The sequence below is a fragment of the Microcebus murinus genome, chromosome 12, assembly GCF_040939455.1.
Source record: "Microcebus murinus isolate Inina chromosome 12, M.murinus_Inina_mat1.0, whole genome shotgun sequence".
NCBI classification, from domain to species: domain Eukaryota; kingdom Metazoa; phylum Chordata; class Mammalia; order Primates; family Cheirogaleidae; genus Microcebus; species Microcebus murinus.
Window position 1 is genome coordinate 70,606,203 of NC_134115.1, and position 27,339 is coordinate 70,633,541.

General features: G+C 38.9%; 1 protein-coding gene across 5 annotated transcripts in view; it reads right to left on the reverse strand.

Annotated features, from left to right (window-relative positions):
- The window catches only part of TMEM245 (transmembrane protein 245), a 95,575-nt gene that overhangs the window by 6,814 nt on the left and 61,422 nt on the right, over positions 1–27,339 (reverse strand). For 3 of the 5 annotated variants that reach the window (XM_012736768.2, XM_012736767.2, XM_012736765.2), the window contains 3 exons: positions 15,169–15,269; positions 12,983–13,157; positions 10,729–10,923 (listed from right to left, as the gene is read on the reverse strand). In XM_012736768.2, coding sequence (XP_012592222.1) covers positions 10,729–10,923; positions 12,983–13,157; positions 15,169–15,269 — 471 coding nt within the window. Of the gene's footprint in view, positions 1–481; positions 549–10,728; positions 10,924–12,982; positions 13,158–15,168; positions 15,270–18,708; positions 19,053–27,339 lie in introns of those variants that run through there. The other 2 variants (XR_001146717.2, XM_076008906.1) reach the window with 2 other exon arrangements.

A 27,339-nucleotide genomic window follows, 5' to 3' on the forward strand; every position in this document is an offset into this window, starting at 1 on the left:
TTCATGCAAATATTTAGGAGGCTGAGATAAATTAAAGACTAACCTTTTAGCATTACGTAAAAAATACTTCAGTGTCAAGAGCAGGGGTCCTCAAACTTGTTAAACAGAGGGCCAGTTCACTGTCCCTCAAACCATTGGAGGGCCGGACTATAGTTTAAACAAAACTATGAACAAATTCCTATGCACACTGCACATATCTTATTTTGAAGTAAAAAAACAAATGGGCAAAAACACCTGCATGTGGTCCACAGGCCGTAGTTTGAGGACGCCTGGTCAAGACGGATACTGGTAAAACAGTCCAGAAAAGAGATTACATTCAAGGTGCTCAGTTACGTCAAGGCTCTTTCAAGGATGGTGTCCTAAGCCTCCCTCTATCTAGCGCAACTTTACTTTCAAAGAAACAACTTTGAAAAATAGGTAATCTTCCTGGTGTGGCCCCTGAGGCTTTGAAACAGTTTATATGTGTCATGACTAAACTCACCATTTTGAAAGATGCTGACAGATCTAAGAATTGGAATGAATTTTGTTTCCTTAAATATTTTCATGTTCTGAAAAAAATGTCCAAAAACAAAAGATATATACACATGTATGTTTATATGCATTAATATCAATCTACCTATCTACATCAAATCAGTGTGTCAATCATGGCACTATTGACATTTTATTATAAGGTGTTTAGCAGCATCCCTGGCCTCTATCCATCTAAGACAATCAAAATGTCTCCAGACATGGCCAAATGTCTGAAAAGAAAAAAAAATCAGCCCTCACCCCACCAGAACCATTGCTCTGTGTATCTATTTTTCACAGTCTCACCCAAGTTTTTATTTTTACATTTATGTACAGGCAAAGTTGGCTATAACCCATCTCAGAATATGAATTTTAGGTAGCATTAAATTTGGGAAAGGCCTAAAGAATCTGCAGCCAAAAGCTGGCCAATGGTACACAGCACTTTCCAACATCCAATAGGTTTCTTAATTTATCCTCTAACATCTTCTTAAATTTCTAAGACATCTGCAAGTTTGAATCTATAACTATTCATTTCCTCTAAAGTATGAATGAAAATTTCTGCCTGAGGGCAAAGATGCAGGAAGTAAGATTTAGACTGTGGTTCACCTCCTGAGTGACTGCATTCTGCTGACAAGTGAGCTTAGCTATAACCTTGAAATTCATACCTATTATTCAATTCTGCCTCTAGGCCAAGAAAGCCTCCAAAAGCGCTCAGGAGAAAGAAAACAAACTGAAATAAGCTTAGAAAACAGTTAATAGAGGACTATTAACATTATATACCTCCTTTCAGAGCAATGGGGATTGTGCAGTGTAGTCTCTTACTGACTTGCCCCTGGAAAATGTTTCAGGATCTGCTTTCCCCAAAGTTTCAAGGAGTTATTTACAAATTCATTTTTATCCCCCAACCCCTATCTCCATATAAATGTTTCAATCTTTTCTGAGTTTAACAACTCAAGGCTTATTGACTGCAACCCTCCAGAGACATAGAATAAATTCTGGATGTCTAAAAAATAAAAAGTTTTAACTGACCATTTAACTTACTTAGTTCCACAGAGTTGAGTATTTCCTACACCTACACCAGCACACAGGAACAAACCCTCATGACCCACCATTATTATGCATATCCCTTCCCTCCCAATAAATTTGGAATAAAGTTCTATGACAGGGATTTACTATGTCACATTCTCTCATGAGTCTCAAAGTTATATTGCAAAAGTCCTTTTCAATTGATCTGCTTTTGGTTGCACTAACCTACTAATCATCAAATTTTCACTGAGCATTTTCTTTGTGCCAAATGCTGTGTTAGGAATGATAAAACAGCAGTAAACAGTTAGATGTAGTTCCTATCTTCAGAACGCTCACCAACTAGTGGGAGAGAAAATGAATTAAACATACATTTGTGAACTGTATACTAAGTTCCAACAGGAGAAGTGCAAGATGCTACAGGGAAACACAGCAAGGACTTCTTACCTCGCTAAGAGTGCTTCAGTAACGCTTTCCAGGAGGAGTACTCTGTGTACAGACCATGATACTGGACTTGGCTAGGAAGGGGTGGGAAGGTGGTATTCTTTGAAGAATGGACAAAATGTGCAAAAATTACACTGACTTCAGCAACTAAAACAAGTGGAATATGGCTGGAAAATAAAATGTATAGCAGGCAACACAGAGATGAATCTGGAGAAGTAGACAGAAAGAAGGCATGAAAACTCTGATGGCCTAAATTAAGGTCTCAACTTTGAAGGCCATGGGAAGACTCTGTGGAAACGTTGAGCGGCAAAGGAACACAGCATTACTGCTCCAGAAAAACCAGAGAAGCTGTACTATGGCGAACAGACTGGAGAGAAGCAAGGCTCAGCAGCAGAGACGAGGGAAGAAGCTGCTGAAGAAATCCTAGCAATGAGTCATACGACTGGGAGCAGAGAGGATGAACAGATTGAGAAAACAGAATTTCTAAGTCAATAAACTTCCCAACTCCCTTCCCTCCCAACTCCAATTCACTCTTTTTTTCCTCATGATTCTAAATTTGAATGACAGGGCGTGCACTCCAACTGACATTCTTAAGGTTAGCATAAAGGTTTGCAGGGGTGAGGATGTTCTTTTAAGAAGTTCTTTGTACCTCATTTTGCAAAGACAAAAAAAAAAAATAACTTCTTGCTCTATAAAGTGGGATATGTTACACCTTAGTTTACTTACCAAATAACTTCTTTTATAAAAAAGTACTTACTTTTGATTGAGCTCTGGGTATTTAATTATGAAAGATATAAGCAAGTCAGGTTAAGATAACACTTCCAAAAAACAGCAATGAATTACTAACAACTCTTCCATAGAGAAAGATAAAGCTGAGTTCCTAAAAGACCACATTCCAGTTGTCACCTTCGATACTGCCAAGGTGTGACTCAGGGCAAAGGAAAACTTTAATATAGAGAATAGCATCCCTGGAAGAGTTCCTGGCATATGTTTCTAACTCCTTACAGGTCTTCCTGAGCTTTAATATTCAGAGATTGCTGCTCAATTTTTGGTAGGAGTGAAATAAGTATATCAAATAAAATCTGAGGCCAGGCATGGTGGCTCACACCTATAATCCTAGCACTTTGGAAGGCCCAGGCAGGAGGACTGCTGGAGGTCAGGAGTTCTACACCAACTTGAGCAAGAGCGAGATCCTCATCTCTACTAAAAATACAAAAACTGGCTGGGCATGGTAGTGCATGCCTGTAGCCCCAGCTACTCAGGAGACTGTGACAGGAAGATCGCTTGAGCCCAGGAATTTGAGGTTGCAGTAACCTATGATAATGCCACTGCACTCTAGCCCAAGCGACAGAGCAAGACCCTATTAAAACAACAACAACAACAAAACCCAAATCTGATTATCCTGTCCCAAAATCAAGAAAGTATGCATGATGACGGGAGTGTTTCTGCCCTTCATCACACCCCCCACCAAAAGAACCAATGTTAACAGAGAACACTGGGGGAGAAAGGCTTTGACTATTGAATTGAGGCAAAAATAGTTGGGAGCCCAATGCTGTGCTATATCCACGACATTCACCACTACCAACATTGAGAAATAGAGAAAAAAGATCTTCTCTCCTATAATCTTCCCTTAGGTGGATGGTTGATCATCTGTCTGAAGACAGACAACAGAACATAGAAGTAGTCTTGCCAAGTATGTATTTTCAGTCACGAGTATGCAAATAAGAGATATGTCTGTCTAATGAAATGCAACCATCCACCCTCTATTGTCACCCCATAACAACATAAAAGTTCTAAAATAAGCAGAGCTCTTTCAGAGCTAATGCCTCCATAGAGGCTATTCCCTCACAGTCCATTCATTCCTTTTGCTAGGAATTTAGCACATTCTGAGCACAAAACACTGTTGAAAGATGTGGACCCACCAGTAACTAAAACAGACATGGCCCCTTCAGTAAGAGCAACTACTACAAAGAAAAATACAAGGTGCAACCTTTAAAAGCATTAAAGCAAGCAGGAAGGACATAACCTAATCCTGGGGATAGCAAAAGCTTCTCTGATGAGCTGACATTTGAGTTGAGATCTGATGAATGATAGGAGTCCATCAAGAAGGAAGCTGGAGGTTTGTCCAGATAAAAAAGTAGCACATATAAAGGCCCAGAGTTGGAATGGCACCTGGTGTATCTGAGGCCCTGATGGAAAAGTCAGTATGGCTGCAGACTGGACAACAGAGGAGGAAATGTTGCAGGATTGGTGAGGAAGGCACAGGCCAGATCACACAGGATCATGCTAGCCACGTCAAGGGTTTTGATCTTTCTCCTAAAACCAATGAGAATCATCAGCCAGGCACAGTGGCTCGCGCCTGTAATCCTAGCACTCTGGGAGGCTGAGGCGGGTGGATCGCTCAAGGTCAGGAGTTCGAAACCAGCCTGAGCAAAAGCAAAACCCCATCTCTACTATAAATAGAAAGAAATTAATTGGCCAACTAATATATATAGAAAAAATTAGCCAGGCATGGTGCCACATACCTGTAGTCCCAGCTACTCAGGAGGCTGAGGCAGCAGGATTGCTTTGAGCCCAGGAGTTTGAGGTTGCTGTGAGCTAGGCTGACGCCATGGCACTCACTCAGCCTGGGCAACAAAGCGAGACTCTGTCTCAAAAAAATAAAATAAAAATAAAACCAATGAGAAACCATTTTTGGTAAGAAAGTATATGACTGGATGTGCTTGTGTTTTGAAGGACCACATTAGCTGCAGTGTGCAGAACGTAAGAGCAGAGGTGGAGAGGCGAACTGGGAGACTAAGATGACTGCAGCAGTCCTATGAGAAATGACAGGAGCCTGCCTCAGCTCTGACCAGGGGAGGCACTGGACATTGAACATGGTGGCAAGGGCAGATCTAGGGTAAAACTGACAGGACATGATGTGAGTGGGGAGTGGGACATGGGAAGTAATGAAATAATAACACCAGAGCATCTGTGAGTTGGACGATGACAGTTACTGAGCTAAGAAATAGAGAAGAATGTTTCTTTCTGGGGGGCCAATGTGTTTAGGGCAGGCAAAGGCAGAGAAAAGAGCATTAGTTGAAACACACCAGCTTGGGTGCTTACTAGGTACATAACTGTAGACAAGTTAACCTCTCTAAGCCTTGATTTCCTCATCTATAAAACAGGAAAACAATAGTTCCTAACCTCACATAAAAACACTGGACAGATTAGATAAAATAAAGTTTTAATCACAGGGTTTAATATACAGTATGTTCCCATAAATGTGGGCCGGGGTTGTGTTCGTTACTAGTAAAGAGGACATTTAAACTCCCCATTAAAGGAGTGATGCACTACACACACATTTCCTTCAGGCCTTCTCCAAACACCATTAGAATGCTAGTACAAGTCTGTTTCAAAAGGCATGTACCCACCTGAGGGAAAAGAGAACAAACAAACCTAAGAAGTAAGAGCAACAAACTTTTAGAAGGCAAAAAGCGATGGACTGTTATGACGTAGTATACCCTAGAAAGCTGAATCCTGAGCCAATAGTAGGAAAAGCCAAAATACAATCTGACTTATTCAGCAAAATACCCTATCAGGCTCAGGAATTGGTGACGTCAAGTAACCCTGGAAGCAGGGCTAAACACAGGAACACTTTACAGTCTGCTTACACAGTAGTGAGATAACACCCCTCCAACATCCTCACCCACCTCCACCCAGCCAAGCAGCTTCCTCTACCCTCTGCCCTCTTTGGCAGAAAACTAGGGGGCCTTTTTCTGCTCTAGAGAAGGTAAAACAGTCTCTGGGCTAGGGCACGACAGGCAGAAATGAGAGTGGGGACCCAACCGACACTGGGAGATGAAGAATGCTTACATCTTGAATGCTGTCCAACCCTCTTCCTCCTCCTGGCTCCTGGGTTGCTGGCAGCCTGGCTTTCAGTTTCTAGCCAGGAGATTAGAAGATCTTTCTTTGAAGGGTTTACCAATCCAAAAGGCGGGACTAAAATCACTGACATGAAGAGTTACACAAGACAACAGCTCTGCCAGATTCTATTATGGTAACACACATAATAACCCACCTACAGTTTTTAACTGTCTCTTAATATGAGCCAACAGCCCAAAATCCTCAATATCTAATATGGTTCTATTCATACAAGTGAGTATCCCTTATCTGAAATGCTTGGGACCAAAAGCATTTCAAATTTTATCAGATTTCTTTGCATCTAAATACTGGCTGAGCATCCTAAATCCAGAAATCTAAAGTCCAAAATATCCCAGCAAGCATTTCCTTCGAGTATCATGTTGGTGCTCAAGAAGATTCAGATTTTTAGAGCACTTCAGATTTCAGATTTTTAGATTTGGGATGCTCAACCCGAATGGCAAAAGTATAGGGATTTTGCAGATGTAATAAATGCCCCTAATCAGGTCACTTTAATCAAAAAGGAAATTTACTAAAAGGGCCAGGTTTAATCAAGTGAGCTCTTCTTTTAAAAAGTCTAGAGATCAGAGACAGAAGTCAGAAAAATACTCTCCCCTCCTGGCCTCCAAGAAGCAAAAAGCCACGTTACAAACTGATTGTGAAAAGGGTGCCCACTAGGAGCTGCAAACCTCAGTTCTACAACTGCAAAGAAATGAATTTTGAACAACAGGACTTGGAAGAGGACCCTAATCCACACATAAAATCCCAGCCCTGGCCGACACCTTGATTGTAGCTTTGTCAAACCCTGAGCAGAGGACACAACCAAGCTGTGACCTGGAAAAGCTCAACTAAGCTCCTGACCAACAGAAACTGCATGATAAGTGTACTTTGTTTTAAGGTGCTACATTTGTGTACTTTGTTACACATCATAGAAAATGCAAACCTGTGTGCTAAAAAGGTACATTTTACTTTATGGAAATAGTACCTCAATAAACCAGACTGGAAAAAATATAATGGCAGAAATAGAAACCTCTATAGTGAGGTTTCAAGATAAAATTGAAGAAATCACCCAGAAAATGGAATTAAAAAAAACAGAAATGAAAAAACAGCAGAGAAAACATTAAAAAAATGAAATGCTTGGCCTATGAGGGTCAATATCAAAATATTAATAAAAGAAATTTCTGAAAGACAAAAGAGGAAATCATGAAAACTCAAGAAAATTTTCAGAACACCAGAATATGAGTTTCCACTTTTAAAAGTCTTAGCAAGTGCCCAGTAGAGGGAAAAAAAGAAAGAGAGAGAAAACAAACAAAATCCTATAGGTTTTTAGTTAAATTAACAAGAATCAGGAGCCAAAAAGGCTTCATATCTTTTTATCCCCCTTGAGATAGGGTCTCACGGTGTCACCCTGGGGTAGAGTGCCATGGCATCGTCATAGCTTACTGCAACCTCAAATTTCTAGGCTCAAGTGATCCTGCCTCAGCCTCCCCAGTAGCTGGTACTACAAGCACACACCACCATACCCAGCTAATTTTTCTATTTTTAGTAGAGATGGGGTCTCACTCTTGCTCAAGCTTGTCTCGAACTCCTGACCTCCAGCAATCCTCCCACCTGAGCCTCCCAAAGTATTAGGACTACAACCTAGTACTAGCAGCAACCGTACCGGGCTGCTTCATATTTTTAAGAGCCACCCTAGAAGCTAGAAAACAACAAAGAAATAAAGAAATTTTGAAGAAAAAAAATTCAAACATGCAATTCTCTACCCAGGCAAGGTACCGATTAAGTATGACTTTAGGAAAACCCTTTTCAGACATCTACTGCCCCCCAAAATTTACCTCCTATGCATTTTTTCTCAAAAACCTACAGGAAGATGTGCTCCAAGATAACAGAACAGGAAAAGAAAATTATATAGGGTACAAGAGATAAAAATTCCAACATGGCAGAGCTGAGGGAAACCCTAGGACAACAGCTGCGAACAGCAGGCAAAAAGGACAGCACTCCACTGTAACAGGTCAGGACTCAAAAGAACAGCCCCCACTACAATATATCAGAGGACTCAAAAACTGGTATCTTTACCAACTCAACTCAAGAGAAAGCGAAACGCTTTATAGGTAAGGAAATACAAACAGAATATACAAGAACGCTCAAATATCAATATAATTTACAGTCATAATATGTAAAAACCAAACATTGATCTAACCAATAGCACAGTTTGTTTTAGGAGGATGGGTGGTAATTTTTCACCTTCCAAGTAAGAAGTCAATAGATAATGCCTATACGTGACCATAATCCAGAAATGAACATGTTACTTCAAGAAATGGAGTTAAATATCAAAATAATTAGGGTGAAAAAGTGGTTCCTCTTAGAGAAAAAAATGAAGAACAGAAAGAAGGCAAAAGCCTTATTTTTTCCCTATAAGCTTTGTAGAAATTTGACTCTTTAAACTACATTGTATGTATAACTTTGAAGGACCAAAAAAAGATGAAGGCTCCGGGGAACCTCACACTATCTTTTCAACCTCCTAAACCAGGCGTCCTCAAACTACAGCCCGCGGGCCACATGAGGGTGGTTTTGCCCACTTGTTTTTTCACTTCAAAGTAAGATATGTGCAGTGTGTATAGGAATTTGTTCATAGTTTTTTTTAAACTATAGTCCGGCCCTCCAAAGGTCTGAAGGACAATGAACTGGCCCCATGTTTAAAAAGTTTGAGGACCCCTGTAACCAACTGATAAGCACTTTCTACTTTCAGAGAGGAGGAGGGGGCAAGATGTCTTTTGGCTCTAGAAGAATTCACGTAAGTTTTTGTTTCATCTTAAAAACTAATTCTTGCTTTTGTAACTTGGAATCATTAAAAGTATTTTCTCAAAATAACAGCAAAATATTAATCAAACAATCTTCTTTTTTCTTCTTGTTTGATAGGGTATCAAGTTAGCAAATGCTCACTATTACTTTCAAAGAACTATCCACTGGCTTCTCAGATACCTGAGAACCTGCCTTTAAGAGGCAAAGGCAGAAAAAGATATCACAGGGTTAGCAGCCCCAAAATGATAAGGACTTCATCAAAACCACCTACGTAACTTCCCTTTTATTGTTTTTAAGGAAAGTGATTCTTCCCTGCCATCAAGTAAGGGTCATGCATTAGCAAAAATGGCGCTCTAAATAAACCATCTCTAACTCAGAAACTTTATTCTGCTTGTTCAGAGTTAAAGGACATATCTCTCTTCACAAAATACAGCATTTAAAACAATATAAGCAAAATCATGTTGTAAAAATTTTTACATAAAAATTAAAAAGAGTTTCATTAAACATACTGTCAGAACCAACTTGTCAATGACTTGATTACATGAAAATCAGTGTTTTCCAATTGAGGATTGTAAGGATTATACAATATAGTCTTTGGCAACTTAAAATCCTTTATGCTTTATTCTGAGACCGTCCTTCTTACTTTTCTGTTGTTAAAATGTAATTTCTGGTACATCACATAGAAAAACTGTTTTGCAAATATCCACTGAAGTTAAACAAGATGTATAACAAGCCATCCCAAGTACTATCCACATATCCACCAAAAGATGTGTAAGAAAGTTCAAAGCATCTTGATTCACAGCAGCCATAAACTGGAAACTACTCAAATATCTATCAATACTGCAAAGAATAAATAAGACTGTGGTATATTCATATACTGCAAAACTAGGCAATAATGAGAAAAGAATGAACAATGGAAAAAGAAAGCAACAACATGAATGAATTACATAGATATACTGATGAGCAAAAGAGTTCTGACAAAAGAGTACATTATATATGTATGATTCCTTTCACATAAAATTCAAAAACAGGTGCAACTAATCTAAAGTGACTACAGTCAGGCAGAGGGGTCTGAGAGGCAGCATGGGGAAACCTTCTGGAACAAGGAAAATATTCCACATCTTGATATGGGTGGTGGTTACATGGATATAGAGGAAAAAAATCAACTTGTATATACTTAAGATGTACATTTCACCATATGTAAGTTATACCTGAATTAAAAAGCTGGAAAAAAGTTATGAGAAAATTGGGAAAACTTTTTATACATTATAGTTTATTTTATGAAATCTAGGTGATAACAGATGACAGGAATTATTTTAATATCTGTACTTGCAAAATAACAAGTTGCAACTCTATAGTGATGCTCCCAAAGAATTTTTTCCCAGCTTTTTATTTTGAAAAAGTATATACCTACAGAAAAATTAAAAGACTAGAACAATTAACAACCATACGTCCTTCATCTACATTCACAAATTGCCAACATTTTGCTATAGTCATTTCCTCTCTTGGTCTCTCAGTTTTGGCTGAAGTATTTGAAAATAAGTTGCTGACATCATGACATGTCATCCATAAAGGACCTTCTCCTATGTAACCAAAGTACCATTATCACACCCCCAAAATTTAACACTTATGTATTATTTAATATTTGGTCCATATTCAAATTTCCCCAATTTTCCTGAAATGTTCTTTATAGATTCCTCCCATGCCCAATCTAGAAACCTATCACAGATTCATGATAGGTTGTCCTTATTTCTTGAGTCTCCTTAAATCTAGTGTACCATGTTCCACAACCACTTTTAATTTTTTTATTATGTTTGGTCTTTTACGACATTAACAGTCTGGGCCAATATAGGTATTAAATTTTCCTGGTATATGAAACCCAAAAGTCTGCAAATAATTTGCATCTACTTAGTGCCTTCTATAATCTTTTATCACCACATTAGTAATCAAGTACTTTTATCCTGACAAGTCTTGATGAAGCCATTTATCAAATACAGAGACAGGATATTTCAATATTTACACTTAGCTTATGATCATTCTGCTTTAACTTACCGCTGAGTGTGAGCAGGCCATGGGGTCTGGTTTGGCGTGGGCACTGAATTTGTGGGACTCACGAGCATGGCACTGTAGATATTGGAAGCAACCACCAGAATGCAGAGGAGTATGGGCCCAATGATTGCTCCCTCCAGGCCTAGGTAGTATGCTCCGCCAGCCACTGCCAAGCCTGTCAGGTATGGATGGCCACCTCTGGAATAAAGAGTACACCAATTAGTTCATGACTGTTAACATACATAAACTGGAGTAAATCTGAAACATGTTTCTAACGCATGTTCATTCTTTAATACACCATGCTTTTTATTACATCATCAGTTTTCTTTAGCTTAGCTCAATGCAGATATAAATGAAGACTGACTGTAATAGTACTGAGATGCAACAATTTTCTTGTCCACGCACTAATGAAAGACTGCTTCTTTTTATAGCTCCAACAAGTGAAAGAAAAAAGTCAGCAATATTAACAGATATTTTGTGGCCACTACAAGTGGCTACCTGAGGTGAGTTAATGTTGGCTTAGGACTAGTCATAAGACACCTGTTAGGTTTACCTCCTTCTATCAAGCATAATTAAGTGGACACAAGTTAGCATGTAAACCAGTTAACTATGCTTTTTATAAGACAACAATAATAGCATCTCTGTTACTCATAGGTGGTACTTCTGGCAACCTCCTAAAATACACTTTTTAACACCGTAAGGATAAAAGGCCTCATAAGGAAAATATCTACCACAAAGCCCAAGATTTTTATCTCACAGGAAAGTCACAAATACTCTCCATCTTATCACAATATCACTTATATAGAGTAAAATAAGATTGACTATAGCAGCACAGCATAATGATAATAAGAAATGACAATGACATAAGAGGGACTGAGAAATATGTCATATTCAGTTTGTTTCCAGTTTTTAAACACAGATGAGAACAATTTAGTGAGAGGCAAATAACAAAATACACTGGTAGGATATTATATAACAGTCTAATTAAAGTAACACTTGTGGTGAGCCCATCTTCAGGAAACCAATACATTATATTCCTAAATTATTTGTCTTCCTCATTACAAAAAAGAATTTAGTGCAGTACTTCATGTATACTAGGGAAGTTTTTTACCTAAACAATATTCTTGAGAAAAATTTCTATCAAACATACTTAAAGTTTAAAAAAATAAAGTGGGGACTTTTAAACAAAAGGTTATTTTAAAAATAAAACAATTTATGCCAAACATTTCCTAATGATGCCAGTTAAGTAGTTTAAGATAAAATCACATATATTTTAAATTCTACCTGTAAACTTTAAAATTTATAGCAAAGTTTAAGGAAATCAATGCACTTAAGTATAAATTGAATACCTACTTCTACTGCTCAAATTTAAACTGTTAAACACTAGCTAACCATGCTCTGATGTTCTCCTTTTTAATTTTAGTTTTTTCCTCTCAAGTTTTATACATAAAAAGATCTCCTCAGACTGGCTTATAAAGTTGCTTGTTTCTTTTTGTGCTGGAACTTTGGAGCTTCAGATTCATTCTAATCAGTTATTTTTTTAAATTAACTTACCAGAGAGAAAACAAGGTGGCATACAATTTGCCTCTACATTATTTATTTATTTGTTTGTTTTTAAAAGAAAGGGTCTCACTCTGTCACCCAGGCTGGAGTGCAGTGGCCTGATCAGAGCTTACTGTAACTTCAACTTCCTAGGCTCAAGTGATCCTCCTGGTTCAGCCTCCCGAGTAAATAAAACTACAGGTACGCGCCACCATGCTCAACTAATTTTTTTTTTATTTTTAGTATACACAGGATCTCCCTGTGTTCCCCAGGCTGGTCTTGAACTCCTGGGCTCAAACAATCCTACCACGTCATTCTCCCAAAGTGCTCAGATTACAGGTGTGAGCTATCACACCCAGACGGCTTCTACATAATTTAAATTAACTGAAAGGTACTCTTTATAAACTTACAACTCTATCTATTCTACCTTTAATTTACCTAAAGAAAATAGAGTGTATTAACTATTATGACAGTTTCATTAGACCATATTCTGAATTTGAATAACATCAAAATTAAACACTCATGCCTTGTAAACAATACTATTTTAAATTAAAATTTCATTATATCAGTAAGAACTCAAAAGGCTACTTTATTGAAAAATTCTACCACTAGTTGTCTCACCCACTCCCAAGAAAAAAACAACTCCTAAAAAAAAATCCAACAGAAATACCTGGATAATTTACCAATAACTTCAGAAGTTCTGTGGACTACTTACCCTGATATATCAGAATAGATTGCAGTATCTACAAAGTATGTTGGCAAAAGGTGAAAAATCAGCAGTAAAATGGCCTTGCATCCCAACCCTTGTGTCAGCCACAGGTCTAGAACTGCAGGTATTGCTGCCCAATACGTCCCCAGAAATGGCACTGCTCCAAGGATTGCTGCTAAAGCTAAAGAAAGATTAAAAGAAAAAAAGCAACTTATCATCATCAACAAAGCAATAGAACCTAGGCAGTACCTCCTCCTACTTAAAAATTTCTACCAAAACAAGGCCGGGCTCCTTGGCTCATGCCTGTAATCCTAGCACTCAGGTAGGCCCAGGCGGGCGTATCGCTCAAGGTCAGCAGTTCAAAACCAGCCTGAGCAAGAGCAAAACCCCGTCTCTACTAAAAATAGAAAGAAATTACAATTGGTGAACTAAAAATATATAGAAAAAATTAGCCGGGCATAGTGGTGCATGCCGATAGTCCCAGCTACCTGGAAGGCTGAGGCAGTAGGATCGCTTGAGCCCAGGAGTTTGACGTTGCTATGAGCTAGGCTGACACCATGGCACTCTAGCCTGAGCAACAGAGTGACACTCTGTCTCAAAAAAAAAAAAATTCTACCAAAACAAGTTAACAAATACTCACAAACTCAAATTGCAGAAGAATGATGTAGCCTGTTCAACTAAATTTTCTAGTTAAATAAAAGTTTTTTTTGAGACAGAGTCGCTACTTTGTTGCCCAAGTAGAGTGAGTGCCATGGCATCAGCCTAGCTCACAGCAACCTCCAACTCCTGGGCTCAAGCAATCCTGCTGCCTCAGCCTCCCAAGTAGCTGGGACTACAGGCATACGCCGCCATACCTGGCTAATTTTTTTTCTCTATATATTAGTTGGCTAATTAATTTCTTTCTATTTATAGTAGAGACGGGGTCTCACTCTTGCTCAGGCTGGTTTTGAACTCCTGCCCTCGAGCAATCCACCCGCCTCGGCCTCCGGGAGTGCTAGGATTACAGGCGTGAGCCACCGCACCCGGCCTAAATAAAGGTTTAATACCTTAAAACTTGATACTGAAAATCTAAAGTGTGTGTCTTCTTTATGGATATGTTCTTGAGTATTAAATAATAAAATTTCAGTGTTCTGCAGTTGTTATTCTGGATCAATGGTTAATACAGTCATATAAATGTAGCTGTAGAGCATGTATCAAAATTTGTACTGAGTCCAAAGCCAAATCTGAAATCAGTTTCTAAACCCCAGATATGAATGTATATTCTTTACCTTGCTTTCTCCTAGTAAAAATGAAATGTAATTAAAAACAAACATAACATCTCTGCAAGCTGAAAGCCCTTGCTTCAAGCTCAACCCCTTGCAGAGCACTATATTCAATCAAGTACTCTCTCTCTCCATCTGGCTTCTCTCCAGAGTACAAGTCAAGCAGACCTGCGTTCTAGTTCTGGTCCTTCCATTAGTGTGACCTTGGAAAACCTTGGCTTTTCATCTACAAAACAAGAACACCAGCTACCCTGCCTGCCTCACAGGGAGCTTGCATATCAGCAGGTGGGGTAGTGGACACCACAGTAGGAAGGAACATGAGTGAACTTGGGAACGTAAAGAAGGAAGCACAGACGAAAGGGGGAGAGTGGAAATAGTGGTAGAGGCAAATGCGGAAGGCAGAAATATTTAGAAAAACAAGCAGCCACAGAAATAAAGGAAAAAAAAGTGGAAGGAGAGGAGCAGAGATAATGTAGAGGAAACAAGATGGATATTAAACCATCTGGTGCTTATGGAATGAAGGTATCAACAGAACAGATCCGGAGACAGCTTATGTGTGCTCAGAAGCATTCACCTTGCCCATGGGATGGTATCCCTCATGGGTAATATGGGTACTGCTCCCTGCCAATCAGTTCAATTCAAACATTCATTGAGCACCTAGCTGTTATACTAAGTGCTAAGACATTCATTCACTTAACAAATGCTTACGCAGTGCTTTCTATGTGCTGGGTATGAACCCCGCTACTGGGGGTACAGTAATAAACAAACACATTACAAATCATATTTCTGCTCCTAATCTGGACTAGATTGGATCTTGAGCCACAAAATTTAGTATTTTAAACCTGAGGAAACAGATCATTTCCTAATGTATGTAAATTGGCTTAACTTTCCTTAAATAGAAGACAGTGGAGGTTATGATATGGTTGTTACCTGATGGTATGAAGACAATATTGATGCCAAATATAGTATGAGTCAGCCAGGTATACAATCCATAGAAGCCAGCCATTTTGAGGGAAGCATCAAACACCCCTCTAGAATGCCAAAAGATAAAATAAAAAGTAAATAAACACAGTATCATATTGTGATTCAGAAAAAACTTATACTTGTAAGCTTCTGGCCACTTCATCCCAAATCTGGTAATAACTTCAATTTTTCTACTGGCCTGAGAATGCTGTTTCCATTTTATTCCAAAGAAATCTGAAGACATCATTTTAAATCTTGGAATATGTTCAGCAAACTGTTCTTTAAATTTCTCTCTGATGAAAAGATAACTGAAATGAAAAACCCTAGAATACCGTATTCACTCAAATAATTCACCATCTTTTCACTTCTGATGCAGGTATTTCATCACCAAAATAGATGAAAAGAAAATTAAGTGTGAAGAATACTTTACCCAAGGATAAAGTTAAACTCCAAAAAACCCAGGCTGTGGCCAGCCCTTCCCTTTAGAAAGAGCAAGTAAGGGATGAGCACAACATATAATTCATCATCATTTCTTCTCTCGTGAACAAAATTTTCCCACATTTCTTTAGGTAACCAAACATACAAAATAAAATAATATCCTCTACAAATGCTAACAGAGCATTCAGGTCATTGGAGAAGAATTTTGGGGAAAAAAGCTTTATGGAAAAAAACTCCAAATACAAAAGGGATTAAAAAAACACATATATTCAGTGATTAATACAGGAATTTAATACATGAAAATCTGTGATATCAGGTACTTTGTGTTTGCTTTTCAATTGGAAGATTAATAAGGCAGCACTGTGTGAGGAGGAGAAAAAAGGAACTCTTCAGAGAGAGCACAAAGGCAACAAACCCTAAGTAATCCCAAGGTACCACAAAATTATAAAAACCAGGATTCAGCACAGGGGCAGGGAAAACACTCTCATATACTCACGACAAAGAAAAGCTGAAATTGAAAAAGGAGCAAAGGTGACATATATGCAATAAGAAATAATAAGCATTGCTCAGGCATCCCAAGAGGTATACTATAAAAGCAAAGTAAAGCTTTAGAAACTAGTGATGCATTTAATAGGGCTCTGAGACATGGATCTGGTGACATGGTGTCTGCCCAGTTGTGAAACCTTGTCATCCTGACCAAAAGCCTTCACTAGAGAATGTTGTAAAGGCACCATGTGACCCTAACAAGGACCTAGATTAAAGTGGTATCAAAAATACCAAAAGGAAGGAAGATATCCCAAGGAAATATAAAGGACCTGAACACAAACTGAATAGAGGAAACAAAAAAAAAAAAAGAGAGAGAGAAAATGACAGCTTCAGGTTTTAAAGCTAAAGGGGAAAGATTGGTGGTGTGAGAAAGACATGGAGAAAGCCAGATGGAAAGGGAATGGAAAAAAAGGGAGTAAGTTCAGTTTAGGCTATGGCAACTCAAAAAGGATGATGAAAATACCCCAGAGGTAGCTGAAATAAGAGACAAGGCTTAATAGAGAACTCAGAATAAGAGATCTGAAATGCACCAGAATAATCATAGGAAAAGATAAGATATCCTAAAGGGGCATGCATAGAGAAGATGGGGCAATAAGTTGCATTCTCATAAGGGACCTAAGGACAAAGACATATCAACCAAAGAAATAATGAAGTCATTTCTGTAGCAGGAGGAAAATCACTGGAGTGTGGTATTCTCAGAAACCAAGGGAGAAGGAAGATTTTGAGAAGGAAGGAATAACAACATCAACAACCAAAGAGAAAAAGAAAGAAAAGTATGGAACTTGTCTAGAACTAGGGAGGTCAATGAGAGAAGTTATAGATGTGGTACTTTCTATTATTTTTAAATTTTCAAGCCAAAAATAAGTAGACATCAAAAGTACAACAGAATATTGCAACTGAATCAGCCCTCTGATTGGCAAGTAAGCAAAGCTCAATCCCCAAAGGATTATTTACATGAAACAGCATAGTCTTCTTTCCTCTACCTCTGAGAACACCAGTTGTTGGTAATATTCTCATCAAGGCAACTTTTATTATTTACTTACTTACGAGACAGACTCTGTCACCCAAGCATTCCAGCTCAATCATAGCTCACTACAACCTCAAACTCCTAGCTCAAGTGATCCTCCTGCCTCAACCTTCGAAGTAGTTTAGGACTACAGGAGTGTACCATCATGCCCAAGTAATTTTAAAGACTCTCTTTTAGAGACAGAATCTGTTCATGTTGCCCAGGCTCAAACTCCTGGCCTCTTGTCTCAACCTCTCAAAGTGCTTGAATTACAAATGTGAGCCACTGCACCCAGCCAAGGCAACCTTTAAATAATTTGTGGACCCTGAACACACTGTATTGTTTGCAATTACTAAGCATGTAATCCAGTGAAAGATGAAAAGCAATATACCCCCCCCTCATCATTCATGATCTGGCACACAATCTTTATGAAACAGCAGAGAAAAATCCTCTAACAGTTAACTCAGAGATATAATTTTTTAACTTTCTCAAATTCCTAGCAATATTTTCTTTTTCTTTTGGATACAGAGTCTCGTTCTGTTGCCTGGGCTAGAGTGCCATGGTGTCAGCCTGGCTCACAGCAACCTCAAACTCCTGGACTCAAGCAATCCTTCTGCCTCAGCCTCCCGAGTAGCTGGGACTACAGACATGTGCCACCAAGCCCGGCTAATTTTTCTATATATTTTTAATTTTCCAGTTCATTTCTTTCTATTTTTAGTAGAGATAGGGTCTCACTCTTGCTCAGGCTGATCTCAAACTCCTAACCTTGAGCAATCCTTCCGCCTCGGCCTCCCAGAGAGCTAGGATTACAGGCGTGAGCCACCATATCCAGCCTTCTTCTTTTTATGTATCAGCTTTATTGAACTATAATTTACAAATAATAAAACTCATGATTTTTTTTTTTAATGGAAAAGTTCTATCTTTTTTGTTGTTGTTGTTGGGTCTTATCTTTTTATTTTTTTTTTTATTTTGGCATATTATGGGGGTACATTTTAAGGTTTCAATAAATGCCCTTTCCCCCACTCCCCCCCAAGTCTGAGTTTCCAGCATGACCATCCCCCAGATGATGCACATCTCACTCATTATGTATGTATATACCTGCCCCCCTCCTCCCTCCCCCCTGCCCAATACCCTATTACTGTGAAAGGTTCTATCTTTAATAAAGAACATGCCAAATTTTGTTGACAATAGGTATTTGGCTCTTGGTGCCTTCTCACTGTCAACAGCTGGTCTGGGCCCAGCCAGCAAACTCTGACCCTCTACCACAATCAAAACTCACAAATTTTTAAGTGTACAATTCAGTAATTTTAACAAATGTGTATGGTTCCATAACCACTACAACCAAGATACAGAACATTTCCATCACCTCAAGAAGTTCCCTTGTGCCCTTTGTAGTCGGCCCCTCCCCAGAGCCCTGCCCTCTGACAGGCACCAGGTATGCTTTCCGTCACTATAATCTCACCCTGTCTGTAATTTCATATCAACACAATCATAATTTATATAGCTCTTTTTAAAAATGTGGTAAAATATACATAGCATAATATTTACCATCTTAATCACTTTTAGTGTACAGTTCAGTAGCGTTAAGTATATTCACTGTCATCATGTAGCTTTTGGTGTTTAGTTTCTTTCACCTAGTATAATGCTTCTGAGCTTCATCCACACTGTTGAGTATATTAGCAGTTTGCTCCTTTTTACTGTTGAGTAGTATTCCATTATATGGACATACCACCATTTGTTTATCCATTCACCAGCTGATGGGTATTTGGGGTATTTCCAGTTTGGGGCTATTATGCTGCTATGAACATTTGAGTACAAGTCTTTGTGTGGATACATGCTTTCATTTCTCTTCTGTAAATACCTAGGAGTGGAGATACTGGGTCATATAGTGTCTATTTAACAACAAACACTAGCAATTGTTTTGATCTTGCAATTCAGAAAAAATTAACAGTCCATAGATACCAACATAGAAGTCGCTGCCACCTACATCACACCACATCTCCTCCAGATGTGAGGTCACTCCACACTTATGGCATCATGCGAGTGAATACTGGCAGAAAGAGCAATTCAATTCATTAAAAGCTAAATGACAATGCATCTGAAGACCCTAGTGATTGACCCAGTGCACAGTAGATGCTCATTAACAGTAGCTATTAGAAAATGTGGTGTGTGTATATACATACACATACACAAAACAATACTATTCAGCCTCAAAAAGGAAGGAAATCCTGTCATTTGCAACAGCATGGACGAACCTAAAGGACACTATGCTAAGTGAAATAATCCAGGCACAGACAAATACCACATTACCTCACTCATATGTAGAATTTAAGAGTTGAACTCACAGAAGCAGAGTGATAGGGATAGGGACAGGGGGACAGGAATGTATAAAGGGTACAAAGTTTCAGTTAGGATGAATAAGGTCAGGAGATCTACTATACAGCACAGTGATACAGTTAATAATAACATATTGTATACTTAAAAACTGATGAGAGATCTTAAATGGTCTCACAACAAAAATGGTAAGAATATGAGATAATTGATATGTTCATTAGCTTGATTTAACCATTTAACAATGTATACATAAATCTAAACATATTATACACTGTAAATATAAACCATTTCTTAATTTTTTTTTTAATTTATTTTTTTAGAGACAGGGTCTTGTTCTGTTGCCAAGGCTAGAGCGCAGTGGCGTGATCCTGGGCTCATGCAATCCTCCCACCTCAGCCTCAGCTTCCAAGCACCTGAGACTACAGGTGTGCACCACTGTGCCCAGCTAATTTTTTCATGTTTTGTAGAGACGGGGTTTCACTCTGTTACCCAGGCTGGTCTCAAACTCCCAGCCTTAAGTGATCCTCCCACCTTGGCCCCACAAAGCACTGGAATTACAGGCATGAGCCACCGTATTCTTTCCCGGGCCTGACACTCATGACCTGCCCTAGCTGATTGCTGGGGGCTGGCCCCAGGAATGCTGATGAGCCCCAAGGGTCAGCTGCACTAATTATCCACTAATTGTGGATGACTCTGCTCACCTCCCCCATTTTAAACTTTTTTTTTTTTTTTTTTTTTGAGGCAGAGTCTCGCTTGTTGCCCAGGCTAGAGTGAGTGCCGTGGCGTCAGCCTAGCTCACAGCAACCTCAAACTCCTGGGCTCAAGCAATCCTGCTGCCTCAGCCTCCCGAGTAGCTGGGACTACAGGCATGCACCACCATGCCCGGCTAATTTTATATATATATACATTAGTTGGCCAATTAATTTCTTTCTATTTATAGTAGAGACGGGGTCTCGCTCTTGCTCAGGCTGGTTTCGAACTCCTGACCTCGAGCAATCCGCCCGCCTCAGCCTCCCAGAGTGCTAGGATTACAGGCGTGAGCCACCGCGCCCGGCTCCATTTTAAACTTTTTAAAAAAACTTTTTAAACAGGAGGCCAGTTCACTGTCTCTCAGACCGTTGGAGAGTGCGCACTGTGGGCCCGGGACAAGTCAGCTGCTAAGCAGGACAGGCAGCCGCGGCAAAAACACCCGGAGTTTGAGGACGCCTGGTATAGGCCTATACATTTTTTATTTGTCAACTATACTTTATTTTTTTGTTTTAAAGAAGAAAAACAAGTCAAAAAAAAAAGTCATAAGAGATTCTGGAATTAGATAGTGATTGATGATGGTTGCACAAATTGTGAATACACTGAAAACCACTACACATTGTATACCTCACAATGGTTAAAATGGTGAATTTTATATAAACTTTATCTCAATAAAAGAAGTTTTATACAAAGAGAGAGGCAGGACAGTTAGAGTCAGGGAAGGAGAGACGAGGACAGGGGCAGAGCTTAAAAACAGAGAGATTTAAAGATGCCGGGCTGTTGGCCTTAAAGATGGAAGGAAGAGCCAGGGGTCAAAGCATGGCAACCTTTAGAAGCCAGAAAAGACAAGAAAATACCTGCTCCCCTAAATCCTTCAAAAAGAACATAGCTCTGCCAACATCTTGACTTCTAACCTCCCAAACTATGATAAAAAATGTTTTATTTAATCCACCAAGTTTATACTAATTAGTTAAAGCAGCAACGGGAAATACAATCTACTACATGCCAATTTTGCATATCCAAGTGGCATACTGAGAGTTTCAGTTCAGTTATTATAAAATGCAAAGTACAGATCAGGCTATACAAGCAATAAAATAAAATATAATACTGACATATAATCACTCATCTCTTGGGTTCTTTGGAACCTAAAATTCAGAGACTGCGAGGAATAATTTACTCCTGTAGTCAAATAAAACTTTATCTGACACATAACTAACAGCATGCACAATATAGTCTGAATGGCTACCAGAAATCATTGTCATCAATGCAAGAATATTCCTTACAATCATACCACTTAAAGATCATCCCCTCATTTCATTTATTCAATTGATATCACAACCAATTAACCAACACCCTGATTCAGGGAGCACTTCTCTGCGGTCTTGCTATCAAGGAAAGCCATTATGATATACACTTCGTCTAATCTCCTGCAAAAATCACAATAGACTCGGACTTGTGGCATTCCCCAAGGGTGGTTGCATGTGACTTCTGCTATGTGAATCCATGGTGCCAACTCAAATCACCCTTCCCTTTACAACTGTTCACAACCGTATGATCAAGCATTTACTGCAGAAACTGACAGAAAACCTGTATCAAGTTCACCAGTCTAATATTTATGGAATATATAATCTTCTTCCACCGTAACTCTCTCTTTTGAATAAAAGAATATTTGCCTGTGCTCAGTATTCTGGGACTCTTTCTTTTCACTGATTATTGAAAGACTGCTGATGGCTTTTCTTTAACTGCAAGCTCTCCTAGCACACAGCAGTTGACAAGAATCAATTCAGAAGACTCTGGATGTTCGTTCACATCCTTCTTTTGTGGTAGCTCAGCTGATCTGATTGAGCTCAATGGGAAAAGAGACTGACACCAGCCACTGAGCTCTAATAAGGCCTCTTCCTCACTCAGAGTCCTTCTGTTACTACTGTCTTATAGATGTTTGTCCCCAAACCATACATAGACTATTAACAGGGCAAGGCTCCTCTCTGCTGGAAGGCAGGCCATAGTGCATCCAATTTAGCTATGCTCTATCTAAACATACCTCTCTCTGTGTGCAATAAAAGTTCCAAGAGTTGTGAAGCCTTTTCTCTGCTAAATTTTCCCCTAATAAACCCCCTATTGTATGTTTATATTGTATGGCACTACAGGTGTGTACACTCATGCCTCCTTTACACAACTATGTATACATGACTCTTCTTTGGGGCCTTGAACTGACTGCAAATGATTGTTTAGGATGTTGATTCTTTCCTAACCAACTCTTTATCTTCATCTTTTATAAACTCTAAGATGAGGCCAGGCATGATGGTGCATGCCTATAGTCCCAGCTACTCACATGGCTGAGGTTGGGGGGGTCACCTGAGCCCAGGCATTTGAGCCCAGCCTAGGCAATGTAGCAAGATCCTGTCTCTACAAAAATTTAAAAGTTAGCTGGGCGTGGTGGCATACGCCTGTAGTCCCAGCTACTCGGGAGGCTGAAGTAGAAGGATCACTTTACATCAGGAGTTCAAGGTTGCAGTGAGCTATGATTGAGCCACACTACACTCCAGCCTAGGCAACAGAGTGAGACTGTCTCTAAAAAAACAAACTCTAAGATGGAACTTTTTCACACATTTTCTGACATTTCATCTCAGCTATCTGCTCTCTCTCATTTCTGACCAACAAGACCATTCCTGTTACTTTTCTAAACTAAGCAAGAGAAAACGAACAAGACAACTCAGGATTTGATCAGATCACCCAATTTTAATGGAATGAGATGTGAAACAAGGAGTGTGATGGAGAGAATGATTAAGCACAGTCAAGAAGCTCTATGACTCAGAGTACACTGGGCCATTGACCATGGCCAAGTAGCACATGTCTAAGGGAGAAGAAAAGTAACAAAGGAGGAGTAAAGAGTCTAAAATAAAATTCTGCCTACTCTGCAACACTGGGTCTGCCCTATTTTCTTCGTAATGGTCAAAGAGGAAGACTTCCTAGTATTCTATCCTCACTGCCATACGGTGTGCCTCAACTGAAGGTGAGCTAGTGGGGAAAGTGGGGTCAGTGTCCAGAGACAAAACACAACCAGTTCCCAGTGGGGAAGGTATTCCCCAGCTCCCCTGAATACTCTCTAATCTCTCTCATTTTTTATTTAAGTTGACATAATAATTGTACATATTTATGGGGTACACAGTGATATATCAATATATATAATGATCAGATCAGGGTGAATAGCATGTCTCTCATCTCAAACATATAATTTCTTTATGTTGGGAATTTAAATGTCCTTCTTTTAGCTACTTGAAACTATCTGTTATTGTTAACTACAGTCATTCTATAGTGCTACAGGACACTAGAACTTATTCCTCTCGTCTGGCTATAATTTTGTATCCTTCAGCAAATCTTTCCCTTTCCCCCTTCTGCCTACTCTTCCCAGCCTTCCCTTCTTTTGAGAACTCACATCTCCCTCCCTTCCCTGGTTCATCTGCCCCAGACACCCAGTATGACAGAAGCCTCATTGACATTAGATTCCCTGCATGAGGGAAATGGCCACATTGTGCATTCAGACCTGGAGAGGGGCTGAGGGGCATGGGGGAAGAGCTGCTTCCACTGAAGCCTTCCATTCCCCCAACCCACTCCACCCTGTTCCCTGGAAATAGTGTGAGTACAGACAGAAGCTACAACAATGGCATCACATTAGATCATCTGGAGACTCTGATAGTAGTAATATTAACTCAATAATTTTATATCACTAATACATGGTTTTGTGTCCTTGACAATGCTTAGTGATCATGGATGCTAACTAAAAAAAAACACACAAGGGGTTGTTTCAACTACATAGGCCAATAGCAAACATTTGCATCTCAAAACTAGTTCTATTATAAGCCCACTGAAATGAATTTAGCAATTTTTAAAGCATCACAATTTGAAACCAAATACAAGACAAAACAATTTAAGATCATTTTCCCTGGAAACCTAAAAAAACTAAAGGTTCAGGTTTATTAGCCCAATCTTTAACCAGGTAGGCTAAAAAGGTATATACTTACTGTCTTGAATATTATTTAAGAACTCTAGCTAATTTAATGTACCCAAATATGCAGAAGAGATTCTGCCTCTCTATTTCAATGTTAGGAGACAGATCTCTTCAAATAAATGAAAATACATTTTCTTATAGATTTATACTCTTCCTTACATATTTTAAACAAATATTATTTATACCCTTAAATCAATGAGAATTTCTTTCCAATGAATTTTCAATTTGCTTAAAGTAAAAAGTGAAAATACTGATTTACTAAATAATCAATGCTTTTTTTTTTAACCTAAACACTTACATTTTTATTTTATTTTATGTTTTTTAGAGACAAGGTCTTGCTCTGTCATCCAGGTTGGAATGCAGTGGCAGGATCACAGTTCACTATAGCCTCAAATCCTGGGCTCAAGTGATCCTCTCGCTTCAGCCTCCCGAGTAGCTGAAACTACAGGAGTGCACAACCATGCCTGGTGAGCTTTTCTATTTTTTGTAGAGATGGGGTCTTGCTGTGTTGCCCAGGCTGGTCTCAAACTATCTTCCCACCTCAGCCTATCAAACACTTTTAATTCTCCAAAACTGGGGGGTACACGTGGACAGCATATTCACTTTCAAAATGAAAATACCATGGAATATACATTCTCTTATCTAATTCATCAGGATGCCCACCCACCAGCACCGAAAAGCTGTACTCCCAGCAAGCAAGAGCCATACCCGTGTGCATGCACTCATGTGAAAATATCACACACACTAAATTGCATTGAGGCCGTGACAACATGCAACTTAGTAATGTGCAATATCTCCACCAGAGCAAGCAGAATGGGAGCATCAGGGAAGAAGGGTGTGATGTATACATTCAGGAGACAACATGCTGCTAAAGAGAGGAAAATGGTTTGGGAATAAAGGGTGCATGCCACTGACTCAAAAATTCATGAAATGAAAACTCAATCACAAATGTACTCGATTTAGAAGAATACTTATTCAAAATTAAAATAATAATTAAGGTTCAAAAGTTCAATGAGATAGTGATCATAAAAAAACCACATATTTCAGAAGGCAAAGCTATAAAAACAAACACTTTCACTGTCTGGTCATGCAGTTATCCCCTAATTTCAATTCCACTTTTAACTTATTAACAAATCATATAAAATGAGTTTAATGATTTCCACTTAACTGTAACACTGATAATTAATGACCAATGCTTATAAAATCTGCTATCACTGATAATTTACAGATTACACCATTCTTTGATATTACAATATTTTTATAACCATTTGTATAATGTTTTTCCTCTTAAAATCTTTCAAACATATTCCTTCTTGAACACAGTCCTTCAGAATGAAATATCTGACAAGAGCTCTTAGAAACAGAACTCACTATTATCTATATGAAAAAGTTCTTCAGAGGAATGTAAGCAAAACCTACACATTTTAAGTCTTGAATTTGATACAGTAAATAAACAGACCAGAGAACTTAGACTGCAAAAAATCATCTTGAATTACAATCTTCCATTTATAATAACTTGATATAGCTTTGGTTAGAAAAACAGCCCAAGCCATAACACATTCTCTAGTCCATACCTTCTTTATCAGACTCTCATAGATCTATCGATTTTGAGAACCATTAAGGATTATAGTTCTGGTAGTAAAGGTTGTTCAAATTTGTTCTGTATTAAGATAAATTAAAATGAAGGGTTTTTGTCCCAGTATACTTTGGAACCAAGACATGAGCTACTGTTATAGTACATAATTAGTCTGTATACTCCTAAGAAGAAGAGTCAAATCTAATTTGTAAAACATATATTTCCTCATATCTTTGTGGATAGTAGCACTTTTTCTAATCTCAAATTCCCTATTGAGCTGAAGACCTGAATATCTAGCCACAAGCCTCATGTGTCCATATGAATGGTCTTGACCAGGGGTCCTCAAACTTTTTAAACAGGGGGCCAGTTCACTGTACCTCAGACCGTTGGACAGTGCACACTGTGGGCCCAGAACAAGTCGGCTGCTAAGCAGGACAGGCAGCTGGGGCAAAAACACCCGGCCGGCCGGATAAATGTCCCAGGCGGGTGGCATGTGGCCCATGGGCCATAGTTTGAAGACGCCTGGTCTTGACATTGCCACAAATCTAACTCATCATCTGCCCTAACCAGCTCCTCCTGGAAGGCATCATGGTGTAACAAAATACATGCCTTCAATCAGCTGAACAGCTTTACTCACCACTAAGTAGCAACCACAGCATTTAAGAATTAAGTTTAAACAAGAGAGGTGGCATATCTGATATGAAAAAAGGTGACTCAAAAAAAAAAAAGGTGACTCAAAGAAGACATTCAGAGAATGGTCAGGAAGTAGTTCACTGTAAGACAGCAGAACAAGAAAAAATTCTAAGAACTGTCATTTGAAAATAGAAAAACTTGCGAGAATAAGAGTCAATGCTAATGAAGTTTACATGAAGAAAAGGAAGCATCATTTTGAACAAGGTAGATTATTTCTCTGCAATCCTTGGCTGAAGTCCCACTGACTAGAGACCCTACCAGCCTTCGATATAGCTGACTGAACAGCTTTATTCTACGGGGAAAACAGATCAGTTTTCCTTTGTGACAGAACATTTGCATAAGCTTTTTGAGTAGAGACACTTAGATAAACAAAAGATAATCTATTGCTGGAATTTTCATCATTTCATTTACTCAGGATGATAACCAATAGTTATATAGGCCTTAGGAAGGATGCTAAAGCTTGCACTTTCTTGAAGACAGCTTAGCTTCACCCTGAAGGCTGCTGCATTAGATAATACACTCCCACACCTGGAGTCTTTACGCAGATGGCCCTGGCATGATACCTGAGGGCACCACACAGGTAGTAAAAGCTTTTTTTTTTTTTTTCATCCTACTTGACAGCCTATCAAGGAAATAAGATGTTGGTGAAGACTTTACCCAGGCTTTACTACTAGGAAAAAGGGGGAGAACTTACCAAAGCTTCTAAAGATGATGTACTTTAGGAGCATGAATCCTATTTGAATGTAACTGAGGGTTTTCTAAAGATCAAAGAGGTATTCTCCCTAGCTG